The sequence below is a fragment of the Saccharomycodes ludwigii genome, chromosome VI (genome assembly GCF_020623625.1).
Source record: "Saccharomycodes ludwigii strain NBRC 1722 chromosome VI, whole genome shotgun sequence".
NCBI classification, from domain to species: Eukaryota; Fungi; Ascomycota; class Saccharomycetes; order Saccharomycodales; family Saccharomycodaceae; genus Saccharomycodes; species Saccharomycodes ludwigii.
The window spans coordinates 1,026,236-1,053,508 of NC_060205.1; the positions used below are offsets into that span (position 1 = coordinate 1,026,236).

The 27,273-nt window shown below is 31.4% G+C and overlaps 14 protein-coding genes across 14 annotated transcripts; 7 read left to right on the forward strand and 7 right to left on the reverse strand.

Annotated features, from left to right (window-relative positions):
- Positions 1-81: 81 nt before the first annotated feature.
- LIP1 (sphingosine N-acyltransferase subunit LIP1) lies at positions 82-519 on the reverse strand (the record flags this gene model as incomplete). The annotated part of the gene is made up of 1 exon (XM_046079705.1): positions 82-519. One exon carries the CDS (start codon positions 517-519, stop codon positions 82-84), a length of 438 nt encoding a protein of 145 aa, XP_045933339.1.
- A 533-nt stretch (positions 520-1,052) lies between these two features.
- PRC1 (carboxypeptidase C PRC1) lies at positions 1,053-2,672 on the reverse strand (the record flags this gene model as incomplete). The annotated part of the gene is made up of 1 exon (XM_046079706.1): positions 1,053-2,672. The coding sequence occupies one exon, from the start codon at positions 2,670-2,672 to the stop codon at positions 1,053-1,055; it is 1,620 nt and encodes a 539-aa protein (XP_045933340.1).
- Positions 2,673-3,496: 824 nt separating this feature from the next.
- Positions 3,497-5,179, forward strand: LCB1 (serine C-palmitoyltransferase LCB1; the record flags this gene model as incomplete). Its single annotated transcript, XM_046079707.1, has 1 exon — positions 3,497-5,179. The coding sequence occupies one exon, from the start codon at positions 3,497-3,499 to the stop codon at positions 5,177-5,179; it is 1,683 nt and encodes a 560-aa protein (XP_045933341.1).
- A 517-nt stretch (positions 5,180-5,696) lies between these two features.
- SCDLUD_004852 (DUF2406 domain-containing protein) lies at positions 5,697-6,353 on the forward strand (the record flags this gene model as incomplete). Its single annotated transcript, XM_046079708.1, has 1 exon — positions 5,697-6,353. One exon carries the CDS (start codon positions 5,697-5,699, stop codon positions 6,351-6,353), a length of 657 nt encoding a protein of 218 aa, XP_045933342.1.
- Positions 6,354-6,869: 516 nt separating this feature from the next.
- Positions 6,870-7,580, forward strand: EFG1 (Efg1p; the record flags this gene model as incomplete). Its single annotated transcript, XM_046076980.1, has 1 exon — positions 6,870-7,580. One exon carries the CDS (start codon positions 6,870-6,872, stop codon positions 7,578-7,580), a length of 711 nt encoding a protein of 236 aa, XP_045933343.1.
- Positions 7,581-7,626: 46 nt separating this feature from the next.
- On the reverse strand, positions 7,627-13,527 carry SLH1 (RNA helicase; the record flags this gene model as incomplete). The annotated part of the gene is made up of 1 exon (XM_046079709.1): positions 7,627-13,527. The coding sequence occupies one exon, from the start codon at positions 13,525-13,527 to the stop codon at positions 7,627-7,629; it is 5,901 nt and encodes a 1,966-aa protein (XP_045933344.1).
- A 403-nt stretch (positions 13,528-13,930) lies between these two features.
- Positions 13,931-14,866, reverse strand: JNM1 (Jnm1p; the record flags this gene model as incomplete). Its single annotated transcript, XM_046079710.1, has 1 exon — positions 13,931-14,866. The coding sequence occupies one exon, from the start codon at positions 14,864-14,866 to the stop codon at positions 13,931-13,933; it is 936 nt and encodes a 311-aa protein (XP_045933345.1).
- A 329-nt stretch (positions 14,867-15,195) lies between these two features.
- Positions 15,196-16,596, forward strand: HER2 (glutamyl-tRNA(Gln) amidotransferase subunit HER2; the record flags this gene model as incomplete). The annotated part of the gene is made up of 1 exon (XM_046079711.1): positions 15,196-16,596. One exon carries the CDS (start codon positions 15,196-15,198, stop codon positions 16,594-16,596), a length of 1,401 nt encoding a protein of 466 aa, XP_045933346.1.
- Positions 16,597-16,853: 257 nt separating this feature from the next.
- On the reverse strand, positions 16,854-20,819 carry YTA7 (chromatin segregase YTA7; the record flags this gene model as incomplete). The annotated part of the gene is made up of 1 exon (XM_046079712.1): positions 16,854-20,819. The coding sequence occupies one exon, from the start codon at positions 20,817-20,819 to the stop codon at positions 16,854-16,856; it is 3,966 nt and encodes a 1,321-aa protein (XP_045933347.1).
- Positions 20,820-21,497: 678 nt separating this feature from the next.
- Positions 21,498-21,929, reverse strand: SCDLUD_004858 (uncharacterized protein; the record flags this gene model as incomplete). Its single annotated transcript, XM_046079713.1, has 1 exon — positions 21,498-21,929. One exon carries the CDS (start codon positions 21,927-21,929, stop codon positions 21,498-21,500), a length of 432 nt encoding a protein of 143 aa, XP_045933348.1.
- A 518-nt stretch (positions 21,930-22,447) lies between these two features.
- GOT1 (Got1p) lies at positions 22,448-22,864 on the reverse strand (the record flags this gene model as incomplete). The annotated part of the gene is made up of 1 exon (XM_046081419.1): positions 22,448-22,864. A coding segment is annotated over one exon (417 nt), but the record flags the coding sequence as incomplete, so codon positions are not given.
- Positions 22,865-23,642: 778 nt separating this feature from the next.
- SCDLUD_004860 (uncharacterized protein) lies at positions 23,643-24,224 on the forward strand (the record flags this gene model as incomplete). The annotated part of the gene is made up of 1 exon (XM_046079714.1): positions 23,643-24,224. One exon carries the CDS (start codon positions 23,643-23,645, stop codon positions 24,222-24,224), a length of 582 nt encoding a protein of 193 aa, XP_045933350.1.
- A 524-nt stretch (positions 24,225-24,748) lies between these two features.
- Positions 24,749-25,480, forward strand: SCDLUD_004861 (uncharacterized protein; the record flags this gene model as incomplete). The annotated part of the gene is made up of 1 exon (XM_046079715.1): positions 24,749-25,480. The coding sequence occupies one exon, from the start codon at positions 24,749-24,751 to the stop codon at positions 25,478-25,480; it is 732 nt and encodes a 243-aa protein (XP_045933351.1).
- An 802-nt stretch (positions 25,481-26,282) lies between these two features.
- Positions 26,283-27,056, forward strand: FOL2 (GTP cyclohydrolase I; the record flags this gene model as incomplete). The annotated part of the gene is made up of 1 exon (XM_046079716.1): positions 26,283-27,056. One exon carries the CDS (start codon positions 26,283-26,285, stop codon positions 27,054-27,056), a length of 774 nt encoding a protein of 257 aa, XP_045933352.1.
- Positions 27,057-27,273: the final 217 nt, after the last annotated feature.

The following is a 27,273-nucleotide window of genomic DNA, read 5'->3' on the forward strand; positions in this document are numbered from 1 at the left end:
TTATATTCTTACTTTACTCTCTCCTTTTTTTTTTCTCTCTATATATATCTATATACCAATATAGTAAAAAAATATATATTATCACATGTGATATAATATAGACTCTTCTTGCAAACACTTTTCAGTAATTAGTTCTAGAGCATTGAAATCTGAATCATTAGCAATGTAAGCATAATATCCAGGTTCTCCCTTATCGTCGTCTTCTACGGGGTAATGAACTGGCGATACACGCAAATTCTCTATGATACAGAAAGTGATTCTATCGTCATTAACTTCGTAATCCCTTGTAATTCTTTTAACAATGGTTTTAAATTCACCCCTCTTATCACAACTAGGACCGCCAACACTGAACAATTTTTTAGCGTTTTTGGTGACTGGGGATATATCTTGATAGATTGGTGTGCAATGGAACCACTCGTAATTAATTCTTGTACCATATTTGAAATATTCAACGGCTGCAATTAAGGATAGCACTACGGCAATGTATTTCAATAGGACTAAATATTTGTTGAAGGTCATTTTAAATTATGTTTGTTTGTCTATGTGTATATTTTTCTTTTAGTATAATTGGTTTTTTTATAAATTTTCTGCTTTTTTTTTTTTTTCTTTTTATTTTTTTTTTTTTTTTTTTTCTGTTTGTGTTACTGATGAGCATAAAAGAGAAATTTAAAAATAAAAATAAATATATTTATATATTAAGAAGATGCAAAGTGTTTTGTTTTTTATATTTTTTTTATATTTTTTTTTATATTTTTTTTTTATTTTTTTTTTTTTTTTATTTATTTTTAATCGATCGTATTTAAAATAAAAATAATTGTCAATGTATCACGTGATGATGGAACGGCAACGACAGAGCGATACCACAATGATTCGCACGTAGAAAGTGATATTACAGTTACCCTCCCTCTTTCCCCCCCCCACCCAACTCAAAATCACTTGATACGATGAATAATATATATTGCACTAGTAATTTATTATTACTTGTTTAAATAAACATGTAAATAAAAATATATATTTATATATAACAAAATCAAGTATAAACGGTTCATTTTTCATTTTTCATTTTTCAACAATTGATAATCCTCGTGAATCCACTTATTAACCATGGTAATAGCACTTAATGGAACATCATATGGAACCATATGACCACCCCCGTAAACTCTTAGATAATTGAAATTCTTGTAATGTTTCAATTCACCAGCAACATCACCATCAACAATCCAGTCAACAATAGGCTGTTGTGCAAATTCATCGTGGTGTTTCCATGGCAAAGCGTCGGTCCAAGCCTGGTTACCTAGCCAATTGCAAATAAAGTCCTTGTCACCTGCATAAATCAAAACTGGCAACCCTTGGTCTAATAGATCTTGAACAGCTTCATGATAAGGTTTCATCCAATCACCGTTAAACAAAAAGTTTCTGTTCACATCAAAATTACAAGATTCGTACTCTTCAACATCAGCACCCACGGCTTCCTTCACCTCATTCAGATTTAAATATTTATCGATATTTTCCATATCTTTGTAACATAACTCACCCTCACATTGTTTTCTGATATCATAAACGTTTCTGCCCGTTTTTTGATATGGTCCCATTTGAGCATTATTACAATAGATGGAAGCTGGAACACAAGTCCAGGCTGATTGGAAGTCATAACAAGATTCAATCATACTCAAGCAACGAGGTAAAGAATCCAGCATACCCTCACATTCCTCAGGCTCCAACACAGAATCTTCACCACTACCTACACCACAAGCCATTGGTTCGTAATAACTATATTGAGTCAAGGGATCAGTCAAACCGTTACCGATAAGAACTGAATCTAAAGTAAAAGTCCTTTCCGGATGAGCTAAAATTTCACTTGCAAAGATGGGAATATAATGGCCAGCATAGGATTCACCTGCAATGTGGAATTTATTAGAAGCAAACTGATCAAAATTTTGGAAAAACAATTCCAAAAATGCATAAACATCCTTGCCCGCAGCTACAGTGTCAGAAACTGAGCCGGAAGAGTAAGAATAACCAACGTTAACTGGTTGGTCCAAAAAGATGACTGATGCGTTATTGTTCCAAGAGTAGGGGTTGTAAATTGGTTTCAAATCAACTCCGATGGAAGATGGGCCTAATTCGAAAAACAATCCGGTCAAAGATGAGCAGCCTGGACCACCATTTAACCATAAAATAACAGGGTCATTTTTAGGATCGTTTCTACTTTCAAAAAACCAGTAAAAGAAATGTTTATCTTCATCTTCAATATCCAAGTAACCAGTGTATTGTTTGACACCTGGGTCGATACCTAGCTTAGATGGATTTCTGATAGAATTAACTCTTAATTGATAGTTGCTTAACTTTTCATTTGTGACAACAACATCAGCTGTTTTTTTCTTATTGAGACGAACCTTTTTTGGGCTGGTAGTCAATTGTAGCTGAGATAATTCTGTAGGAAATCTCATAGCGATATCGTGATAAACATCTTTTAAGTCAGATGGGATATCTTTGTATGATAAGCCAATTTTTTCTAGAGCAGTTTGTAGAAAGGATTCATGTTGTTGTTGGTGATTAGCGTTGAAAATACCTTGTTCTTGAGGGATATGCAAAGCATTTACCAAAATGGTTGGCGTAAAGAGCAATAAGGATGATAGTAGAGTTGTGGTTGTGTTTTTTTTGAATTTCATTTTATTAGCTTAGATGCTATTTGTTATTTTGATAATTTTTTTTTTCTTTCTTTTTTTTTCTTTCTTTCTTTTTCTTTATCGATTAAGACAGGTGTGAGTTATATATATATTAGTGGATACAGAATTAAGAAAGATAGAAAGAGTGAAAATGGTTTAAAACAAAAAACAAAAGCAAAGAAAGGAAAGTTTTGCCCCCGTCTTTTTGAGTTGGTGATAGATTTTAAGGGGTGAGAGGCAAAAGGGTTATTGTTTTGTGGTTGTGCAGTGAGGAAACAGCACGCGTTTTTTTGGAAATGGCTGTATTTATTTTTATTTTTTATACGGAAATTCATTAAAAGATAAAAAAAGGGGCAAGAGGGGACGGGCAAGAGGGGACGGGCAAAAGGAGAAGAGGAAAAAGGAAAGAATACAAAATAAAAATACTGTTTATCCGAAAGCTGTTCGGTCTTGCAACCCGCACTACCATTCTTTTGTTCCATTTCTATCACGTGTCCACGCCCTGTTTTTTTTTTTATTTGCGTTTTTTTTTTTTGTTTTTTTTTCTTAATGTTCGCTGAAAAGAAAAACAAAAAACAAAAAAAAAAACGCAAATAAAAAACTGGAATATATTTTTTTCTTTTTCTTTTTCTTTTTTCTTTTCCTTTTTTACCTTATATAAATAATTTGTACCACTTGTTATCTTCCCTCTCTCCTTTTAATATTATAAAACTAAAAAATAAGAAATAAAAAAAAAAAGATCTTTCATTTCTAAATACATCTACATCATTTCCCTCTCCCCTCCTATTTTCTCACAATAAGATCATCAACAGTTAACAAATTAAAAGATGTCCACTCCACCACAACACTCACATACCCATGCTCCCGTATTCAATTTCGAGTTATTGCATTCTATAGTACTTTCTTTTGCTGATCGTTTATTTGAAGAAAGTAATAAAATCCCAGTATTTAAATATATTGTGCAATACATCCGCAAATCTCATCAAGATGATCCATATAGAACCATGATCGAGTTATGTCTTATTATTTATGGCATCATTTATTTTTTGGCAAAACCCAAGAAAACACGCGCTCACAATGCAAACAACCTGTACTTAAGCAATAAGGAAACAAATCTATTAATTGAAGAATGGGAACCCGAACCATTGGCTGTACCAATCAGCGAAGATGTGGATAAATCTGGTGCTGCTTGGAGATTGAAGTCTATACCCAAGATCGTCAAATATTATAATTCGAAACCAAACTATGTTGACTTACAAGTAAATGGTGCTGAAAATACCTACACAAATGTTTTAAACATGAGTTCCTTCAATTTTTTGCAATTAAACACACATCCAGAGGTCATGGATGCTATAACTGAAACAATCAAAAACTACGGTGTTGGTTCTTGCGGTCCAGCAGGGTTTTATGGCAATGAAGATGTCCATTACAATTTAGAATATGATTTAGCCAAGTTTTTTGGCACTGAAAATGCAGTATTATACGGACAAGATTTTTGCGTTGCACCTTCTGTTCTAAGTACCTTTGCTAAAAGGGGCGATTTCATTGTTGCAGATAATCAAGTTTCCGTTTCTATTCAAAATGCTTTAAGTTTAAGTAGATCTACAGTTTATTACTACCAGCACAATGATATGGATTCCTTAGAGAGTCTATTGATCAAAATTAATGAAGATGAAAAACATGAACCTATTATTCATAGAAAATTTATTGTTACTGAGGCTGTTTTCCACAATTCTGGAGATTTGTGTCCCTTGGACAAAATAGCAGAGTTGAAGGAAAAATATAAGTTTCGTTTGTTTTTAGATGAGACTTTATCGCTAGGTGTGTTGGGTGCTCATGGCAAAGGGATTACTGAACATTTTGGATTTGAAAAAACTGGTAGCGTTGTTGATATTGTTGTTGGCTCCATGGCTAATGTATTTGGTTTGAGTGGTGGTTTTGTTCTAGGTGACGATGTTATGTCTTATTTCCAAAGAATTGGTTCGAACGCCTATTGTTTTTCTGCTTCATTGCCACCATATGGTGCTAAAGGATGCTCTGCTATTTTAGATGTATTAAAAAGAGATAATAGTACAGTGCTAAACCTGCAAAAAAATTCACGTAAACTGCATGATTTATTTTTTTCCACTACTAGTATATTGAACTATTTTCAAATTACTTCAAGTGAATATAGCCCAATAGTTCATTTAAGTTTGACACCTGATTTTAGATATTCTAAGTTTGGTTCTACTTTGGAAGATATTTATGCTAAATTGTTGAAACAGCAAGAAACTTGCAAACAAGATATTGAAATTGAAGAATTTAACAAAGAGGAATTTTTCTTACAAAGTATTGCTAATAAAGTATTAGAAAGGGGGAACATATTGATTGCAAGAAACCCACACGCATTAAAACATGAATCTTTACCTATTTCTCCAAGCTTATTGGTATGTTGTAGTAGTTCAATGTCGGATGAAGAAATTGTCAAGTCATTTAACGTTATTAAAGAGGTAATTATGGAGGTTGTTTAATGACACATTTTTTTCAAGGTGCCATTTACTTTATATAATTTGGATGTTCTTACTGTTGTCTTATATATATATAATATTAGATCGGTAATTATTATTATTAATTTTTTTTTTCTTTTAGAAACTGAAATTAAAACTGAAACTGAAATTGAAATTGGTATTAAATATTTTAATTCATTATACGTAAAATGATTTTTATATAATAAAAAGAAAAGATGGAATTTAAAAATAAGAAAAAAAAAATTTTTATTTATTTTTGTTTTACTTTTTCTACCTTGACCAGCACGTGACTTTATGTTTTTCCATTTTCGTTTTAAATCAAAAGAGGCTTTTTCCTTTTTCTTTTTAGTTTGAATTTGCTTATTTTAATATTTTGTTTGTTTGTTTGTTTGATTTCCCATCAAGACAACCATTATTGTCTTTTTTTTCCTTTTTTTATATTCAACTGAGTCCATCTGTACCAATATATATAATAATAACTGAATAGAAAACTTGGAAAAAAAAAAATAAAAAAAAAATAATGGGGTTTTTAGGTAGACATTCAAAGCAAAAAAGTACAAGTAGTAAGAAAAGTAACGGTGAAGGTGAAGGTCAATTGCCAAATGTTAAAATTACTAGAGATGATGTCAACCATCTAAAGGTCAGAACTGCTTCGGTCCATGATCCAATTTTATCAGCTGTTCAAGAAGAACAACCCTTCGAACAAGCTGCTGAAGCTGAAAGAGATCCAAACAGAAAATCTTTTTTTTCCATGTCCCAAGAAGAAGGTGCTCAACTAACTGATGTTTTCGGTCAACCTATTTTAAACCCAGATATCTCTAACCCTACAAGAGCAAGAGATGAAAGACCTCTAGATACAATTAAAAGTTTTGAATATTCTATTAGCGGGGGTGATCCATATTGGGCTCAAAATTTAGAAACTGCACAATATGGATTTAGAGTCAGACCAGACTTTCCAAGTTTCCATAGCATGAATCCATATACTATGAACACTGATATTGATAATGGTAACAACATGGGTGAACTACCTCCTGCTCCTGTTATGATGGGTGAACAAGGTGTTTATACTCCTGCTCCATTCAATCCTGTAACAGAGGGCAAAAAGAAAAAGAAAAGAGGCTTGTTTGGTAAGAAGAAAAATAAGAAAGCCAAGGCTGTTGCTGTTAATGAGGATTAAATGAGAGGTGTGTGATTAAGTAACTATGGATTATTATTAAATTATTTTTATTTTTTTTTTTCTTTTTTTTCTTTTTTTTCAAAGTTTATTTATCTATTAATTTCATATAACTGGACATGTATATATATATATATATATATATACAATATATAAGGGGGAATAACAAATGGTGTTTTTACATTATGATTATAATAATTTGTTTCCAAAATTTAAAACAATTACAGATTTGCTCGATAAAAAAAAAAGGTTATTTTCGATTGAGTGTATAATTTTTATCAGGGAGAAATATTTGAAACTTTTCTCTTTACAGTAAAAAAAAAATAAAAGAAAAAAAAAAGCACGTTTCTTTTTATTTCAATTTTTTTTTAAAATATTTTGCAAAACATTTCCAATTTTTCACTTTTTTTTTTTTTTTTACAAAATGAATCCTTTCATATATTTTAAACTCTTTAAAGTATATTTCAAAAAAAAAAATATACATAACAGTAATAAGAAAGCAAAGGGAAATTAACAAATATGAGCACTTACAGGAATTATAGTAATTATAATAATAATAATAATAATAATAACAAAAAATCCAACAGAAGACATGGAAATAGTTTCAACAATTCTTTACAAATTGCATCTGTAATAGGTGCAGGCTCTAACAAGATTAAAAAAAAGATAAGAGATACAGAAAGATTACTAACAAAAAAAAAGGACACATTACCAGATACTGTTAAAATCGAAATGGAAAGAAAATTAGATGCCCTAAAATTAGAACTCGCTAACGCAAAAATAAGAACTAAAGCTACAAAAAATGCCAAAAAATACCATATGGTTAGGTTTTTTGAAAGGAAAAAGGCTTTGAAATTGTATAAAAAAATATCCAGTGAATTGGAAAAAAATCCAGAGAACCCAGATTTGTCAGAAAAATTACTTCAAGCTTCAATCGATTTATGCTATGTGGTCAATTTCCCTAAAACTGAAAAATATATTTCGTTATATCCTTCAAATAAAACAACAGAAAATTCTGAAAATTTAACTACTTTGAAAAGGAAAACTTATAGAGACCAAATTGCAAAAGAGTACAAGCAAGGCACTTTAGCCGTTTCCTTAGACGATATATTAAAGGGTAAGAGGTTAGATAAAGATATAATAGGTACTCTCCACGTTGATAGTGCCTCTAATGTCCAAGAAAATATCACAGAAAACGAAGATAATGAAGAGGACGATTTCTTTGAATAATAGTTATATACCAACAAATAAATTAAACACATACACAATTACATGCTCAATCTATAAGCTCATGTTTCAACTCATAAGATATATCGAGTGCATCACTAATCAATGTAAAACTCAATTTTTCTCCTTGTAGTTCTTGTGGAATTAAAAGATCACAGATGATTACAGCTTCATTGCTACTTTTAATCTTTTTAGGTTGACATCTTTTAATTATCATCAATTCATCGTTCTTATAACCAATTAGGAACCACAATTCTTTCTGTAATTTGGGAAATTTATCGCAGTAAACCGCAAACTCTTTTTCATGTTTGCTATTTCTATGTTTTGCCAATAACGTCAATTTGTCATTAGCTTCTTGTTCTTGGAATTTAATACAATCTAAAACTGGTAATCTCATTGCAACACTAATAAATTTCTTCCTCAAACTGTCTTCTACCCCCCAGCTATTGCATAAACTTTCCAATTTTTTGAAACCCATCCTCCCAATAGCATCTGTGTTTATGTGCTTTGCAACTGTGGTTTCAGTCGCAACTAACATACCATGCTCATCATAACTCATGTCCTCAAATCTACGCAACGTCATACCAGGTAAGGTGGATACAAAATCATCATCGTACCAGCATCCTTGTTTGATACACTGCATAACTCTAATAATAGTTCTTACAGTGTGCAAGTACCCCATTTCACTAGCAACATCAATATAAGCTTGCAAAATACGCAAGGATTGATCCAATACAGATATAGTATCTTGATGATAATCTGCAATGGGAAGCTCTACACGGCTTAAGTAAGCTTGCAATAATAAAAATGCTTTAACATGTGGATCCCATGTGGGTAATTCGTCCTCATCAAAGAAAGTTTGCTCAATAGAATATCTAGATTTGGCTGACATCTCTACATTCATAATTACCTCCCCATGTCTAACCGGAAGCTCATTATATTCTATAGCTAAACTCAACCATTTTAACACATCTTGAAATGTAGCATTTTTGTTTATACGCCTTAGCAATCCTCTAATGGTTTTGTGTGAAATATAATAATAGGAAGAGATGCTTAAAAAGGGCGTGGCCTCAATTTCATCATTATTCTCACCCTTCAACATACAACACTCACTGTCAACTAAATTTTGAATAGTACTATCGATTAATTCACTCAAATATTTATTAACTCCCACTTCAGACAAGTCACCCTCAACAGAATAATATGTCGGATTATGATATGCTCTTCTGTATAAAAATGTCCACTTTAAGAAATCCATGGCATCCTGTTTAGTACCAATCGACCCAGAGGCTATTTCTGCACCCAAATGGTCGTCTAAAACTTTGTGCAAAGAAGACTCTACGGGGAAACCAACATTTAAAAAATGTTTATAAAACATCTTTTTTGCCTCCTTTGTATAAACAATAGCTGTACCAGATGTATCATAGGAAGGTCTACCAGCTCTACCCATCATTTGTAAAATATCAGTCAAATCCATGTCTCTGTAAGCTTCAATTTTGGCATCAAAAAATTGGGTACCTTTGATAATAACTAAATGTGCCGGTAAATTGACACCCCAGGCCAATGTGGATGTGGCCACTAAAATTTGTATTTTACCGTTTAAAAATAATTCATGTGAAATAGAACGATCCTTTTCAACCAAACCAGCATGATGCAAACCTATACCAAATTGTAACGCTAATCTCAAAGTTTCATCAGTTACCTGTGATAAATAATATTGTAATTCTTCCTCATCATCAATATTTAAGAACCTACGTGGATTTTCTTCAACACCACATAAGTGAATCAGGTCTAATGCAGTTAATCTAGTTTGCCTACGGGAAGCCACAAATATCAAAACAGGTTTTTCCGGGGAATGTTGCTTTATCGCCAAAAATGCAGGTTTATTCATTGTTTTCATTAGTGGACAAAATGCTAAATTGTCTGGAAATCCATCAATATACATCTTCAAAGGAACCGGACGAACACTGGATGGAAAATTGTACAACCCATTGTTTTTGCATCCCAACCAACTAGCCATATCATATGCATTGGAAACAGCAGTAGACATACCCAACAACCTGACCGGCTTACTTGTTTGTGAAGAAATATAGTTCATACGACTAACAATCATTTCCAAAATCGGCCCTCTATCGCTTGCCAACAAATGAATCTCATCCATAATAACCAAAGAAACGTTTTGAACAAATTTACGTGTTTGCCAATTACGTGAAATACCATCAAATTTTTCAGGCGTGGTAATAACAATAGTGGCATCTCTAACATCTTTAGGATCTGGTATGGAATCACCTGTCAATTCAACAACTCTATCACCTGTAACAGGTGTGATACGTTTAGACCAATCATTCACTCTTTCCCTAACTAAAGCCTTCATTGGTGCAATATAAACAATTTTAGAACCTGGAAATTCTTTAAACGCATGCCATATCGCTAGTTCGGCAACTACAGTCTTACCAGAGCCTGTGGGCGACCCAACAAAACAACTCTCGTTACTATTATACAATGTGTGGAAAACCATAGTTTGCATTGGATTGAAGTACTTAAACGGATAGATAGATTCAACCAACTCATTATGTAAAGCACTTGTTGGCAATGGGTTCAATTTCAACAATCTTGTCTGCAAAGTCTCATTATGTGGTCTAATCAAATGTTGAAAGGAAATGGCAAACGTACTTTCACAACCAATCCAAGTATCACTAACAACCTTAATTACAACCTGTGGTGGCAAGGGATCCGATAGTGGAATCATAAAATCCATTTCATGAGGATGGTTCAATTTTCTTCTATTTAAAATGAATTTTTCACAATGCAAAATTTGTGATTTATCAGATTCTTCTACAAAGACCCAAAAAAACTGTGCTTCACCATGATATTTGTGATCCCACTTAAAATTGGATTCCAAAGACGCATGTATTCTAACAACATTACTAGTGATCGGGAAAATTTCAGCTTGGATATCAATCTTGGGAAATAATGACAAGATCCTGAACAGTTTGGGCCCAAATTTTTTGTTATGAACCAATTCACCCAATTCCGCAGGTTCCATATCCAATAACGTATCAACACTTGGCATTTTCTCCCTGATTTTTTGCAAAATATGAGACGGTAATCCAAACTGGCTCAAGGGATGATCAAATGCCCAAATACGCTTTTCAATGGATTTACATATATCTAACATCGCCTTGCAAAACCTCCCCCATCTTCTATTGATACCTATTAAAAACAAGGCTCTGCAGATCCTAACAGAGTTTTGAGCAATATAGTTCGAATCTGAAGCTAAAGCAGAGTCGTTAATACGGGCCTGAGAAATATAAGCCTGCAATAAAATGTTCGTTTTACCTTGAGCAGTTTCCACTTCACCACCAATCTGACATTGAACGCTATCATCTAGCAATTTTAATAGTTCAACAGATTCCTCCTCCCTATATTTAATGGAATCAAATTCACTACTCATACTGATCATCGACAAAACATCTGCTTCTGTAGCTCTTGGATTTAGCATCTGATTAAAAATCTCAACACTTTCATTTAGCAAATAAAAGTCAGAAGCAATTCTTCCCAAATCTTTTGGAATAAAATGCATGGATATTTCATCAAAAACAATCATTTGTAACATATGCAATTTCCGAGCCTCTTTGATAACCATATTTCTTCTAACATCGTACAATTGAGGATCGTTTTTAACATCTTCCCAAGATAGACCATAGGTGAAAGGGTTTTGCTTCATTCGAACAAATAAATATGTATAACCTAGCCATGTGATAGCTTCTTCCACATTAGTCACCGTGCCCAATGATATTTCAGCATTCAAATTATCAACAAGTTTTGCAGAAAACTTGGATTCAATAGGATGTTGCTGAGTAATTAAGGAAACATAATGATCCAACCGATCACTGGTGGTACACAAAATACCTGTACCGAATTTCTCAAATTGTGGTCTACCAGCACGCCCAAAAATTTGAATAACATCTGAAATACCCAAGTCAATGAACCCACCCTTTTTAGCATCATAAACTTGAGTACCCTTGACAATAACAACAGCTGCTGGTAAATTAACACCCCAAGCTAAAGTAGCTGTACAGCACAACACTTTAATAGCACCGCTGGTAAACATCTTTTCTGTTAAGTTACGATCAGACCTCGACATACCGGCATGGTGCGTACCAAACCCATATTGAAACAACTCTTTTAAATCAGAGCTTCTATTGTTAGTCATTTCTTTTGCAAACCTATCGTAGGAATCGTTGTCATGGCAGTCAAATAAAGATAGTTGTGATTCTTTACCGGCCATTGTGATGTAAGTCCGACTAGTTTTGACAGTATCTTTACGCGAATGTACGAAAACCATAACTTGGTGTCCTTCTCTGATATTTTCCAAAAGTTTCTGGTACGAAACCAGATCAATATTATCCCTTGCCTGTTTGCTGCCTGCTTTACCCTTGCAACCAATTAATACTTGCTCTAATGGAACAGGACGGAAACTTTGATCAAAATAAAACATGCCAATTTGTCTATTTACGCCCAAAAAATCTGCAACATCGATAAAATTTGGCAATGTTGCAGATAAACCAAGAATTCTGATCATAGACTGGGAACTCTCAACTTGCCTCAAAGTTCTCGCAACTAATGTTTCAATAACAGAACCTCTATCTTCGTGTAGCAAATGAACTTCATCAATGATTAGCAATTTAACCTTGGATACTAAATCATTATCGCCACTAGCTTTACGAGTAACAACATCCCATTTTTCTGGAGTAGTGACAATAATTTGCGTTTCCATAATCTCAGCTTTAGTCAATTGCATATCACCTGTTAATTCACGGACTTGAATGCCTAGCCACCCTAATTTCTTGGAAAACTTTTCAACAATTTCTGCCGCCAAGGCCTTTAACGGAGCAACATAGACAATTTTGAATTCATCGTAATCAATATCCACCTCTTCAGAAGTCTCTTGGGCATATTGCTGTATAGTATGCAAGATAGTCAATAGTGCAACGTCTGTTTTACCGGCACCTGTAGGTGCACAAACTAACATGTTTTCGTTAGTGTTATAAGCTACAGGATAGACCAAAGATTGCATCCTATTTAAAGTTTTATAATTTTTAAAAGTACCTTGACAAAAAAAATCCAGATCACTGATATCAACAAGCTTTTCATTAAGTTTTTTGAACCTCCGTTTGGAATGTGGGATTGTAATTTCTTCATGGGTATTAAAAGATTCTCTAGTAGTGCCAACGGGCAAAGTAAATTTTTGACCAGTCATTGAAAGAGTATTACCAGCTTCATAAGTGCGGAAAACATGAGGATATTTAACCTGTTTTTGTTGTTTATCCAAAACTTCATTTTGGCTTAAAAACCTGTTTCTTTTGACCTGATTCGCAATATCATTTTCAGTCAAAAATACTTCATCATGTTCAACCTCTTTGGTATTGGCAAATGCTTGTTCAACAATGAGACTTCTATCTTGAATGATAGTTGTGATTAAGTCAAAATGTTCAAATCCTAATATATCAAAAAGGAACGATTGTAGAGCAGACTCTTCGTGTTCGGTTTTTAAAATTTGCATAATACTTTCTAAAAAGTCATTTCCTGATATATCACCTTTATTCTTGGCTATTTCTTTAATTTTTTGGGAAACTTCGTCGTATAATGAGTCATGAAAAGATACTGGGTTCGAAGAGCTGTGTGCAATAATTTCATCTAATTTAGTAAATGACAAATCGTTAAATTGATCAAAAATATCGTCCCAATCATTTCTATCATTAGATACCACAGCCAATTTTACTTTTGTATCAGTGTTGGTTTCAGGATCCATTTCTGTAGGTAAATCAGAGATGGATGACGGAATTAGATCCTTTTCTGATAAAACAAAATTAGCGGAGGCTTGTACCATGGTATCCATGGCCTGCATATATGAACCTGGTGAATGAACAGAGTATGCTGTAGACATAATTAAAGGATATTTATTTGATTGATAGTTTGATTTTTTTTTTATTTTTTTGATGGTAATGCTTGTGTTTTTATTCCAGTTTAAAAAATAAAATAAATGACATTTGAAATTCTTGAATATAATTCAGATTCACATCCATGTAAAACAACAAAGTCCGAAATAGATAAAAAGCGATAATCCGAATAAAACAAATTGACCCAAAGGAAAAGCTTTAATTTCACATTTACAAATAATTTCTAATATTTTCCAAAGCTGTCAAAGATTACTAAAAGCTAAGACGTTTTCCAGTAATGAAATATATTGTAAGATTATACTATTATATAAAATGTTTAACATTTGATTACGAAAAAAAAAAATTCCATTATAGTAAAATAAATAACATTTTGTGCTTAATCTATAAATCTCATTTCTGCTCTTGTCCTTCAGATCTTTCACGAGCAGTTTCCAACATCTCCACAGTTGATTGCCATGCATTGCATTGTTCTTCTAACCATTCAATTTTATCATTTAGTGAAAGTATTACTTCCGAAGAATCATCCAATTTCATACTAAGTGCATTTAAATTTTCTAATCTTTTTACTAATTTAGGTAATACCTCATCATAATTCTGTACAGATTGATAAAACGAATATAGTTCATCAATTTTATCTTCTCTATTTACCATTTTATCTTTCAAATCTTTTTCTACCTCAGAATTGATATCCGCACTTCTCCTCATTAGCGAGTCCTCATAATCCGTATTTAGTTTCTTCATTCTTTCAGAAAATTTATCCAACATAGTTTGTTTATTATCTCCTATCAGTTCTAATTTTCGATATAAAGTATTAATTTTACTTGTTATAGTTTCATGATTTTTCAACATAGTTGCATCATAACCTACAAGCTGTTCTAATTTTGTTACTCTTTTCTCTAAACTTGAAAAGATACGGGTACATTCATAGTCAAATTGTATGGTACTTGGTAATTTTATATTTTTAAGTTCCCTTTCATCTTCATTATTATCATCAAAGCCTATTTTATTATGTATTTCAGTAAATTCAACGTTGTTATTTATGGTTAGCTTGTTATACAAATCCAACAAAGATGATATTTTTGTTTCTCCCACTATTTCTGATAATGATTCCAATTCTCTTTTTATTCGAGCCATTTTTTGTTCTAAACTTTCTTCAGTTTTTTTTGTTTCAAATACTTTAACTGAATTACCATAATCTATGATAGAATCTTTTGAGTTTGCAATTGATATTACATGATTAGATGAAGATGAAGATTTTACTTCATAAACTTTTGAATCTGCCTCCAGGGAAATATCCACTAAATCTTTTACATCATTTTTGTTCATTTTTGGATACTATAATATTCTTGCTTTTTTTTTTTTTTTTTTTTTTTTTTTTATCTTGTTTAATTATGGTTTTCTTCATTTTATGTAATGGCTTCTATTTTATTTTTATTTTTATTTTTTATTTTTTATTTTTTTTTTTTATTTTTTATTTTTTATTTTTCATTTTTTTTTTTTTTTTTCAATTTTTATATATATTTTGACCAGTATTTTTTTTTTTAAGGATCATTTAATTTTCTTACTAAATGCGAACCTTAACAGTACCATCTCATTGCTTTCGGAACCATTTCTAAACTAACAAATCACATTATAGGATTAAAAATTGCATTAGGATGAATAAAAACAGGCTAATTAATAAAGTAAAGGAAATATCAACATTACAAAAAAAGTATAACCTTTTTACGAGTATTAATAAAAATATAGAACAACAATTATGTTTAAATAATGCCCAAAATAAACAACTTAGTGGATTATTAGGTGCAATTAAGGACAACATTGTTACTAAAGATTTTGATACAACTTGTGCTTCTGAAATTTTGAAAGGGTACAAATCTCCTTTTGATTCAACGGTAGTAAGCATTTTAAAAAATAACGGTGCTACTATTTTAGGTAAAACCAATTTAGATGAGTTTGGTATGGGTTCAGCCGGTTTTAATTCTGTATATGGACCAACATTAAATCCAATATACCCCAACGAAAAGAGAGTTGCTGGTGGATCCTCCTCCGGTAGTGCAGCTGCTGTTAGTTGTGATTTGGCCGATTTTAGTTTAGGAACGGATACAGGTGGATCCGTTAGGCTACCAGCATCTTACACTCATGTATTGGGATTCAAACCTTCTTACGGCAGGATATCTAGATATGGAGTGGTGGCATATGCTCAAAGTTTGGATACAGTTGGTATTTTGGCAAAAGATATTAACATCTTGGATAAAATATTTAGGCTATTAGACAAGTTTGACCAAAAAGATCCAACATCTTTATCAAATGAATTGAGAACAAAAATTGAAGAGAAAAACGCTGACAGTGAAAAGCAAATTAAAATTGGCTTGGTTAATGAATTGAAACAAGAATCTGTCCCGGATCTATTTCATGATGTTTTACTTGATGTACTCAGAAAGCTACATAAACGAAGAATGTCCGTTTTTTCGGTGTCTATTCCATCGGTTAAATACTCTCTACCGATATATTATACTTTAGCCCCTGCTGAAGCTGCTTCCAACCTATCTAGGTATGATGGAATTAGATATGGTAAAAGAGATAAAGACAGTGATTTGTGTGATGACACTTTATTTGCACCCACCAGAGCTGAATTTGGTGAAGAGGTTAAAAATAGAATTATTTTGGGTAATCATAATTTGTGTTCTGATTCGTTTAAGAATAACTATCTTAAAGCACAACAATTAAGAGTTCAATTGATAGATGAATTTGACTCTATATTTAGATCCTATAATGTTTTAACTAAAAATAAAAATAATTTTGAAAAGGGTGTTGATTTTTTAATTTGCTTAACAGCAATGAATAAGGCTCCCAAATTAACGGATGTTTTATCAAAATATAAGCAAAGTTCACTAAAGTCCTATATTAATGATGTATTTACAGTACCTATGTCATTAGCTGGTTTACCAACTATTTCTGTTCCGATCAAAAATACTGAAGTTAGCATTCAAATTGTAGGTCAGTATGGTGATGATTATAAGGTTTTGGAAATGGCCAAAACAATAATGAGCTTGTAAGCAATATTATTATGATGATTGTATCTTGTATTTACCATATATATATATATATATATATATCTACACATATATTTTTACTTTTTACCGCGCATATAATACTTAAAGTATTCTGCATTTCTGTGGTTTTCTTAATATTAAAAACTATAATAAACATATGTATATGTTATTTGTTTTTATTTTTATTCTTTATATAAATATATATATATATATATATATATATATAAGTGGAAAATATATGAAAAAAACACACTGCTTCTTTAAATAATTTGAGAAAATTTATCAAGGGCTTCAGTTCTATCCCAATTAAAACGATACTTCCAACACTCGCTTATAATGTTGGCGTATTTCTTTTGTAACTGATCGACAGTGAAACCATCGGTACTTAGTAATAATTTATTTATACACTCATTTAATCTCAATTCGTCTATAATAAATGCAGGTTCAGGATCTTCAGTTTTCAGTTTATCCAATGACGTATTTACCACATCCGTATTGTTTCCATTTTTGGTTTCCTTTTTGTCTTTAAAAGCGTTATCATTTTCTGGTATTATTTTATCTTCTGTAACTTGAGAAGTGTCAGTCGTATTAGCTTTAGTAGGGTTTGTTACTTCCAAATGTTCCACATTTTTACCTTGTTTTACAAGATCTTCTTTTACAAGATCTTCTTTTACAAGATCTTCTTTTGAGGTATCATCATCGTTCAACAAATAACTTACAGAAGTAGCTTTGGAAATGAAATCTGAACTCTTTTTAACTAATAATTGGGCTTGTAGTTGACTACCTGAACCGACACTTACAAGTTTTGTATTTTGCGGGTCAGCTTCAGCTGTATGGTGTTCTTCAGATTGTTGTTTTCCCTCCTCAACGAGAGCGTGTTTTTCTTCTTTCTCCGTATCATTTTTTTTCTCTTTTTCTAATTTCTGTTTTTCTACTTTCTGTTTTTCTAATTCCTCTTCTTGATACAATTTTTGTCTTAAAATCTCTCTTTTACGTGTTTCCTTGCATTGCCTTATAAATTCTGGTACCGATATATCTTCAATTCCAACTTGTGCATTAGCAAACATTTCAGATGCTTTAATAATTCTTTCTCTATCCTCAGAGGTATTGGAATCGTGATATATTAGTTCAATATCTTTCAAAAACTGTTTTGGTTCCGAGTAAAAGCCATTCCACAATCTTTCCTCAATAATATCTAAATCCATATTATAATAATTCCTGCCAGTAGCAACTTCTAGGATCTTGTCTCCATTTTTGATGTACGCAGGTTGCCAAGAAATTGCTGGATCTGTTTCAGGAATAGGCTCAAACAAATGAACTAGGTATGCATCATCAATTATTGGTTTTCTAAATCTTTTATATCTGTTCTTGAATAAATCCATTAGCCCAGAAAGTTTAATTTTTAATGTATTTTTCAATTTCATATCATCGTATTGATATTTTTTTAACTCTTTTTTTAACTTATCCCTTGCACTTAGTGGATTACCATCACTATCATAATCACTATCATTTTCATATTCGGTAGGCTCTACTTCAGTTAATTTTTCTAATGGCTTGGTCCTTTTTTTGGATAATTCAAATTTAGATGGCTTTGTGTTGAAAAGTTGGGCTAGTTCCTTAAAATATTCACCCCTCTGTTTCTCGCTGGGCTTTACCAGTTCAAAGACTGTTTCAAAATCAAATTCATTTATAAATGCATTATTCACGGGTAGATCCCCATCACATATAGCCATTAGCAATATTTTATCATCTGCTTTCAAAGTTCTTAGCAAACTTGACAAAGTGTATACTACGGTTGGTAAAACAGATTTAATCCAAGTTTCAAAATTTGGAATGTATATAACAGAAGGCTGGCGCCTTTTGGCCTCATTAAATGTTTGAACTACACACGCTTCCATTGTCTTTGTAGCTTCTGACATTATGCTACCTAAATCTAATGTTTGCACATTGAATCCTTCTAAATAGTTCAATAATGCTGACCCAATGTACTGCTGACCATTGCCTCGTGGGCCAGATAATAAAAATCTGGGTTTAGCAACTCTTGCCATATTTATTTCTTTCAAAAACTCTTGCTTACCAAAGCCGCCATCTAAAGTAGCTGCATCAGTATCTCCATCAATATCATCTTCATATTCAGTATAATATTTAATCATTGACTTACTGGCTTTTTTTGTAACTGAATCTGTTGGTATAATGCGATCTAGTTCCCATTTTAGTGATTCCAGTTGTAAGTTCAATAAGCATTCAATATTCTTCGGCAACGGTTGAGAAATAAAATTGTTTGCACTTCTAGCGGATGATGGAACTATTTTTTCTAATGCCAAAATAAAGTCTTTCGCAGTGACTGAGACTTTTGAAGGATCCAATTTTAATTTTGCAGAACTTTGGTAAATCTGCGGATATCTTCGTTGTATACTGTTTAATGCGGCCTCTGTGCACAATGCCCTTAAATCTGCACCGCCATACCCTCTCGTCAATTGTGCAATTTTCAAAATCATTTTTTTAGGCAAAAGTGGGGTCCATTTCTTTGTATGAATCTCAATAATTTTAGCCCTTGCATCTTCATTTGGTAATGGAAAGTAGAACTCACGATCAAATCTACCAGGCCTCCTTAAGGCTGGATCAACTGCATCGGGTCTATTTGTTGCACCAATTACGATAACTTGGCCTCTATTATCCATACCATCCATTAAGGCCAATAATGTAGAAACAATGCTTGCGTGTATTTGTTCTTGCTTAGAAGATCTAACTGGAGCTAACCCATCAATCTCATCAAAAAAAATAATAGCTGGTTGATTATTCTTTGCCTCCTCAAACAATAACCTTAATTGTCTCTCAGCCTCACCTACCCATTTGGATAGAATATCAGCACCCTTCCTCATGAAAAAAGTGATTTTTTTACCACTTGTTTTGGAACAACTTGCTGCCAATGCTCTTGCCATTAAAGTTTTACCTGTACCTGGTGGACCATGAAATAATACACCTCTTGGTGGGGTAATATTAAAATTGGCATATAGTTCTGGGTACAATAAGGGTAATGCAACCATTTCCTTTAACTGATCTATATAGTTATCTAACCCACCCACATCGTTAAAGTCAATATTCATATCTACACCTAGTGGGTCGGTGTCAGCTATTTCCGGTTTTTTAGATTTTGATCTTTTTTTGGTGGAACTTTTTTTTGTACTATTTTCTCCAAATGGTAATATTTCATCATCAGAAGAATCTGAATCCAATAAAAGAGTAGTGTTGTTTATATTACTACTAGTACCGTTATTATTATTATTATTATTATTCGTATTATAAATATTTGTATTTTTTCCAAAAATGGATGTGACATCATTACCACCAAATGGACCGCCAGTGGGGAAAAGCCTTCTTATGGGACCAAAAGATGTTGTGGCTCCACCTCCTCTTCTTCCTGGCCCCTTTCTAGGACTATTTGAAAATGAAGTTGTTTGCGAGTATTGTGGTTTGGAAGCATGTAAACTGTTATCTTCAGGAGAAGGGATTAGATCTATGGCTGGGGGAATTGCATAATTTACCTCTTTTTTACGTTCTCTTAAGGATCTTTGGGGTATATCCATAGGCGCATCTTCCTTTAGTTCTTTTAGCTCTTGTTCTAGTGACAAGTCTACGGTTTCTTCGTCATCTCCTGTTTGCCTGACTGATTTCCCCCTTTTACGAGGTGAGACGTTATCATTATTAGTGCCCGGTTGTAATCTTTTTTTAGATTTAGAACCAGAAGTACCGTTATATGCAAAATCCTCATCGGAATAATCATCATCCTTTTCAATAAAATCTAATTCCTTTTTAGTACCAGGTCTCCTTCCTCTTCTACCGCCTTTTCTTCTACCTTTTCTTCTTTGACCCACAATAAAATCGTCATCATCATCATAATGAATAAACTCCTGTGCAGTATAGTTTTCTTCTTCATCATCATCCCTATGATCATCTATAGTGTCTTCATGGAAACTTTCATCATCGTCATAGTCACCATTTTCAATTTTTCTTCTTTGTCTTCTTCTTTTTCTTCCAGTATTATTTCTACCAATGGGTATATTATCTTCAGTTACAATATTGTTATTATTAGGGTCAATTTTAGGGGGTTGATAATTTTCTTCGTCGTCAGTATCCATAAAATCATAAGTGTGTTCTATTTCAGCATAATTGACCTTTCTTCTTCTTGTTGTGTGATGGATTTCCTCCTGAGTGTTAACAGACATTTGAGAAGAGATGGAAAGGGCAAAGTGAAAAAAAAGAAAAAAAAAAAAAAAAAAAAAGGAAAATATATATATATATATTAATTAAAATGGAAAAAGCAAAAAACTAAAATATAAATATATATATATTTTTTTTTTTCAGTTTTATTCTTATTAAGTGGACTATAAAACGGGTAAAGTTGGGCGGTTAATTTTGGAAAAAGTGTATAAGTTATATTTTTACAATGGAGAAAATGCAATCAAAGGAAAAAAGAAAGAAAGAAAAAATTTAAAAGTTTTCTTCTTTTTTTTTCTTTTTTTTTTTGATTGAGTTTTAAAAAAGGAATAACATTAAACAAATTCAGATAATAATCTTTTAATTTATCATTTACAAAAAGAAAGAAAAACAAAAAATAAATAAATAAATAAATAAATAAAAAAGGAGAAGCAGAAAATTAAAAAAAAAAAAAAAAATTTTTTTTTATTCAAAAAAATATCAAAAATCTGTGTTTTATTCCACTTTTTTTTACCATAAAATGAAAATATTACCCGCACCCACTTCAAATACATCACGTGAACGTAGGTTTTCTACACTAAAAAAAACAAAGGGGGAAATGATTAGGAAACTTTTTTTTTTTACATATTAATACTGATAAATCTTATTAGATACCTACATAGATAATAATTATATATAAATAACTGCTACTTAGTAAACCTATAAAGAGCATGTTTTACCAACGGATGCTTGGTAACAATGCCGACCAGTGGTAAGGAATCTACAACTTCAATCGCTTCATTTTTATTTTTAATATTACCAAACAATAGCAAGCATTTCTTACAAACTTTGCCAGTATTCAATTTATAGCCTGTGTTTCCACACTTATTACAGTAGTAGTCTGGTGGGAAATCCCATTTTTTAACACCTTGGATTTCATTTTCATCTTTTTCTTTTTTTATGTTATTTGAAGGTGGATGTCTTGGTGGAGGAGGTGGACGTGTCTTTTCATTACGATCGAAATTAACTCTATTATTATTAGTATTATACTCAGTACTTGGTTGTTCTCCTAAAGCTTCTTCATATGAGGGCGGTAAGTCATTGTCAGGATCTATAAGGCTATTAATATTGGATGACATGATATTTCTATTTTATTATTTAATATATTTGCTGTTCAGCTGATGATAAGCTTTAGAATTAGAATTTTTTTTTTTTTTTTTTTTTTTTTTTTTTTCCCCTCCAGACGAAAACCAGATTATAACTCTACCAATTTATTTTTATAATTTGGATACAAATTTTTATAGTGATGCACATATACTTGTTTAAATACTTTAAAAAATGTAAAATAATGAGAGAGATAAAAAAAAAAAAAAAAGTTCTGAGTATTGTTTTTATTCCTTGGCTGTAGAATCATTCTAAAACCATTGATGTGCTTCTCGGTATTAATCCAAGCCACCATGCGCCGCATTTTCCCTTTCAAAAAAAATAAAATAAAAAAAAAAGAAAGGAAAAAGAAAAACTAATTGTGCTTATTTTATTAACAAACCAATAAATATAACACAAACAAAGTATAATCCAAGCCATCAAGATTAACAAAGCTAAGTATACTTATTATCTTTATCTTATTGTGATTTTATAACATAGTTTAATTAAATAATTACACGGGGAGTATTCTAATTCCTGCTAATCTATCTACAACCGGTGCAATAGAAGAGCTATTTAAAATAGGTCCAATAACAGGCAAAGATCTTAGAAATTGAATAATAACACTAAAAAAATCACCAAATAAATTGAAAACCCCCAATAATTCAATAATAAACCCAGTAAAAGTCCATTTTAAAAATAATATCAAAAATATACCACCAAAGAAACATATAGATCCGCGTCTTTTATTAGGTCTGTGAAAAAAGAAATTGATAGTTTTATGGGGTCCAATGATTAGAAATATACCAATTAAAAATAAAATATTACCCAAAGCTAATAGTGCTCGATCAAAAAAACATACAACACCAAATGTGAAAAATGCTACACCACCGAATGTAAATGCAGCACCAAATTCTGTAGATGAATAATTTCAAAATACAACAGTGTTTATTATCACTTTACACTGTGTACAATAAATAGAGATGTTAATAAAGGTATGATCTAGAAAAAAAGAAGGGGGGAAAAAAAAAAAATTACATACTCTGAGATTCTGATAGCCAAATCATGAACAATCTTTAACCAACTTTTTTTTTTTTTTGTTTTTGTTTTTGTTTAGACTTGTTCAAGCCTTTGTCTAATTTATAAATTCACTACAAAAAAAATTGATTGATTTCTTTTTTTTTCTTCCTTCTTTTCTTTTGGTTTATGTTCAGAAGGATTGTTTTGAAAAATATCAAAAAAGACAGATGAATAAATAATTAGCATTTAAACAAGCGAAAAAAAAAAAAGTATAAATTAATAAATAAGTGTGATAAAATCTGCTTGATTTCTTTCTTTCCGTAGAAAATTTTTAATTTTTCGTTATTTTTTTTTTTTTTTCGGTGAGAAAGTTTTTTATTTTTACCAGGACATCCGTAAAGCAGTATGTCCGTTACTGTGCTAAACAAGCTTTCGGACTATTGATATGAATTTTAATTTTTTTATTTTTTTAATTTTTTATTTTTTACGTTTGTCAATCTGTTAGCAAAGTTATCCATTCGTTAATTTGTTTATGATTCACATTGTCACTCGAAAAATTTAATAACTGGGAAAAAAAAAAAAAAAAAAAAATACATGTATATCTAAATATAGTAACCAAAGTTGTACTATATATATATATATATAGATACTTGTGTCCCCTCTTCTATTAAAAATAATAAAGAAAAAAAATGACAACTAATAGAAACAATAACAATAACATAGATATAGTCAATGGCATTAATTATGGAAGTGAATTTGAACCTGAGGAGAATCCACCATCATATGCAGATGTAATAAAAGAAGAAGAAAGAGAGCAACAATTGGACGATACTAATAATGGTAATAGCACTAATAACTCACATATTTCTTATCAAAGACCATTAGATACACCACCAACTATACCACAGAGAGTAACTAGTAATACAAGTTATACAAGACCACAAGTCCCACCACCACGTTCATCTTCATCGACACCTTCATCACTCTATTCTAGACCGCCACCACCACCACCACAACCTGAAAGAAATTATTATAACACTATGCCAGTATCTGGTCCACCTATCCCAAATTATAATGTTAACTACAATAGCACCTATCCTGCACCTGTCACACAATTTATCCCACCACCTCAACCTTTAACTGTTTTACCGGGAGATCCAAGATTGGGAGGCCAATTATGTCCCAAATGTGGGGGTACAGGTCGAGTTAGTCATTTTCTCGATTTTAAACTATGTAAAAGGTGCAAGGGTATTGGTAGAATTAATATATAGCGGTAAATATGTGATAAGGGGAAGGTATATATATATTTTTTTTTTTTTTTAATTTTATCACTAAAGATTACAATGAGATGATTGACTAAAAGGGGATAGAAACATTCACAATGATATCAAATTGAAGACAGGCAAAAACAAGTTATAATATTTTATTTTAATTTGTTAATTACTAACAAATTTATTTCGGAGCGTTTGAGGCCACAAGCCTTCATATCCGACGCCTCCTTTTTATTTTTTTTTAGGGAGTTTTGCACTCAAAAGAGAAATAAAAAATTAAAAAAAAAAATAGTTGGTTCATATTTATATATATATAATATATCATAGGAATCGTTGACTGGTAGTTATCCCTTTTTTTCTTTCTTTTTCCTTTGTTTGTTTTAGAAACTATGATCATTAATGCTCTTTCAACATTGTTATATTTGTATTTTAGGCAAAAGAAAAAAAAAAATCTAAATAGCTTATCAATTTGTAGAAAATCCCATTAATAGACACACATATATTTATATATTAAAAAAAAAAGAATGGCATATAATAGTTCTTCAAGAACAGACGATAATCCTGATGACTCATTACCTTCATATGAAGACGTTTTAAGGGAAGATAGAAATGCTGGTAAATTTGAAACTAATAATAACAATAATAATAATAATAATAATAGTGGCAATAACTCTACTAATAGCAGCATTAACACTACTCAGCGTAGTAATAATTCTTCCCATAACCAACATCATCATACATCCAGCAATAGATCATACACTACAAGAAGTAGAACTAGGATACCATGGACTTATCCTAATTCATATTATTGCTCGAAATGTGAAAATACAGGCTTTAAGAAGAGAAACGGTGAAAAGTGTTCTAAATGCTGGCAACGATTTGGTCCCCTATTACCACCAAAAGGAGATAGCAATAAGCATAAAAAGGGTCATCTACTGTCATCCAAAGCACCTCCAAAAAAGTTATACATGCCACCAGATTCAGAAGATTATTCTAATAATACATACCAACAGTCGATAGAAAGACCCTTTAGGACCCAAGCAACACCTAATATGGTGATGAACAGACCAAAAGTAATTCGGACAGGGGGTAATTATGGTTTTCAACAAGCACAGCCACAAGGACTAGTAGTACAACCCGGTGATCCGAGAATCGGTGGCAGATTGTGTGCGGAATGTAGGGGTACTGGTAGGATAAGTTTTTTTTTGGACTTTAAATTATGTCCAGTATGTGGTGGTGTAGGGAGAGTGTTTTGATATATATATATATATATATATATATATATATATATAAGTATATATAATTCTTAATCCAAGGGTTTTTTTTTTCTTTTTGTGATATTAATGAATATAGGAGACTCTAAAGAACTTGGCAATACGACTATGTGGAACTTGTTATTTAAAAATATTTTGTCAGGTTAAACTTTAGCAGATTATTAAATTAAGAGTTTTTTTTTTACATTATTAAATAAAGATTGAACATTTCCGATTTAATTTACTTGATATGGAACAAAAAAAGAAAAGAAAGAAAAGAAAAGAAAAGAAAAATATATTTTTAATTAAGCTGCTTACTTATAGAATAACTTTATGATACACATCATGTCAAAGACATAAACTATCAATTACCTTCCTTTCTTTTCTAATATTTAATTTTATAATTTTCCAATTTAATATTGGTTTTTATTATTTAATTCAATACTTAATCATTACTGTGTAACTTTTTTTTTTTTTTTTTTTTTTTTTGCTTTTCATTGAAAATTGAAAAAAAAAATTAATAATAGAAAATTTTCCAAAGTCCCATTTTAAATTTTTTTTTTTTATCTTGACTTTTTGTTGAATAGAAGAAGTCGAGCGTTTTGCTTTTTGCTTTATCATAAATTTTTTTTTTTCCCTGTATATTATGAACTTACACACTTTAAACAAATTGTGTATAAAAATAATCAAAGTTTGAATCATACTTTTATTTATCATTCATACTCAATTACTGTCTTGCCCACTTGGCAAAGAAAAAAAGAAATACACAGAATTATACTATATATATTAGAAAATAAAATAAGTAATGAATTCAACACATAATTCTAGAGTGGAGCAGCTAATATTAGAAGAAGACCTTACCACAATCGGTCGTCCTCAAACACCTTTGAAAACAAAGGCATCTTCACCATATACTTTAAAAGCACCAGTTGAAAATGATGGATTATCATGGCCAACACCTGGTGCAAGAGAACGTTCAAAAGAATCTGCTGAAGCAGAAGAAGCTAGAATAAAGAGAATATCAGAAGCGGTTTCCACCATTTTAACAGAATTGGGCGAAGATCCATCAAGAGAGGGACTATTAGATACCCCAAAGAGATATGCTAAAGCAATGCTATTCTTTACCAAAGGCTATCAAACGAACATCATGGATGATGTGATAAATAATGCTGTTTTTGAAGAAGATCATGATGAAATGGTTATTGTTCGAGATATTGAAATTTATTCCTTGTGTGAACATCATTTAGTTCCATTTTTTGGAAAATGTCATATAGCTTATGTACCTAATAAAAAAGTTTTGGGTCTAAGTAAATTGGCTAGATTAGCCGAAATGTATTGCAGAAGATTACAAGTGCAAGAAAGATTAACGAAGCAAATTGCCATGGCATTAAGTGAAATTTTGAAGCCAAGAGGCGTTGCTGTTGTCATTGAAGCAACACATATGTGTATGGTTAGTAGAGGTGTACAGAAAAGTGGTTCATCTACAATTACAAGTTGTATGTTGGGTTATTTTAGAGAAAGTCATAAGACAAGAGAGGAATTTTTAACTTTATTAAACAGGAAAAGTAGCTATAGTTGATAAAAAAAATTTTTTCTTTTTTTTTTTTTTTTTTTTTTTTTTTTTGTATTTTTTTATCTGAATCACGACAAGTTATATATGTATCAAATTTTTATCTTATCTCTATATAAACGGCAAATATAATTAAACTTTACAATATATTTTATTTTTATTTTAGTTTAAGTTGAAAATGAAAAAGAAAAAAAAAAAAAAAATTATAACCTAAACATATAAAAAT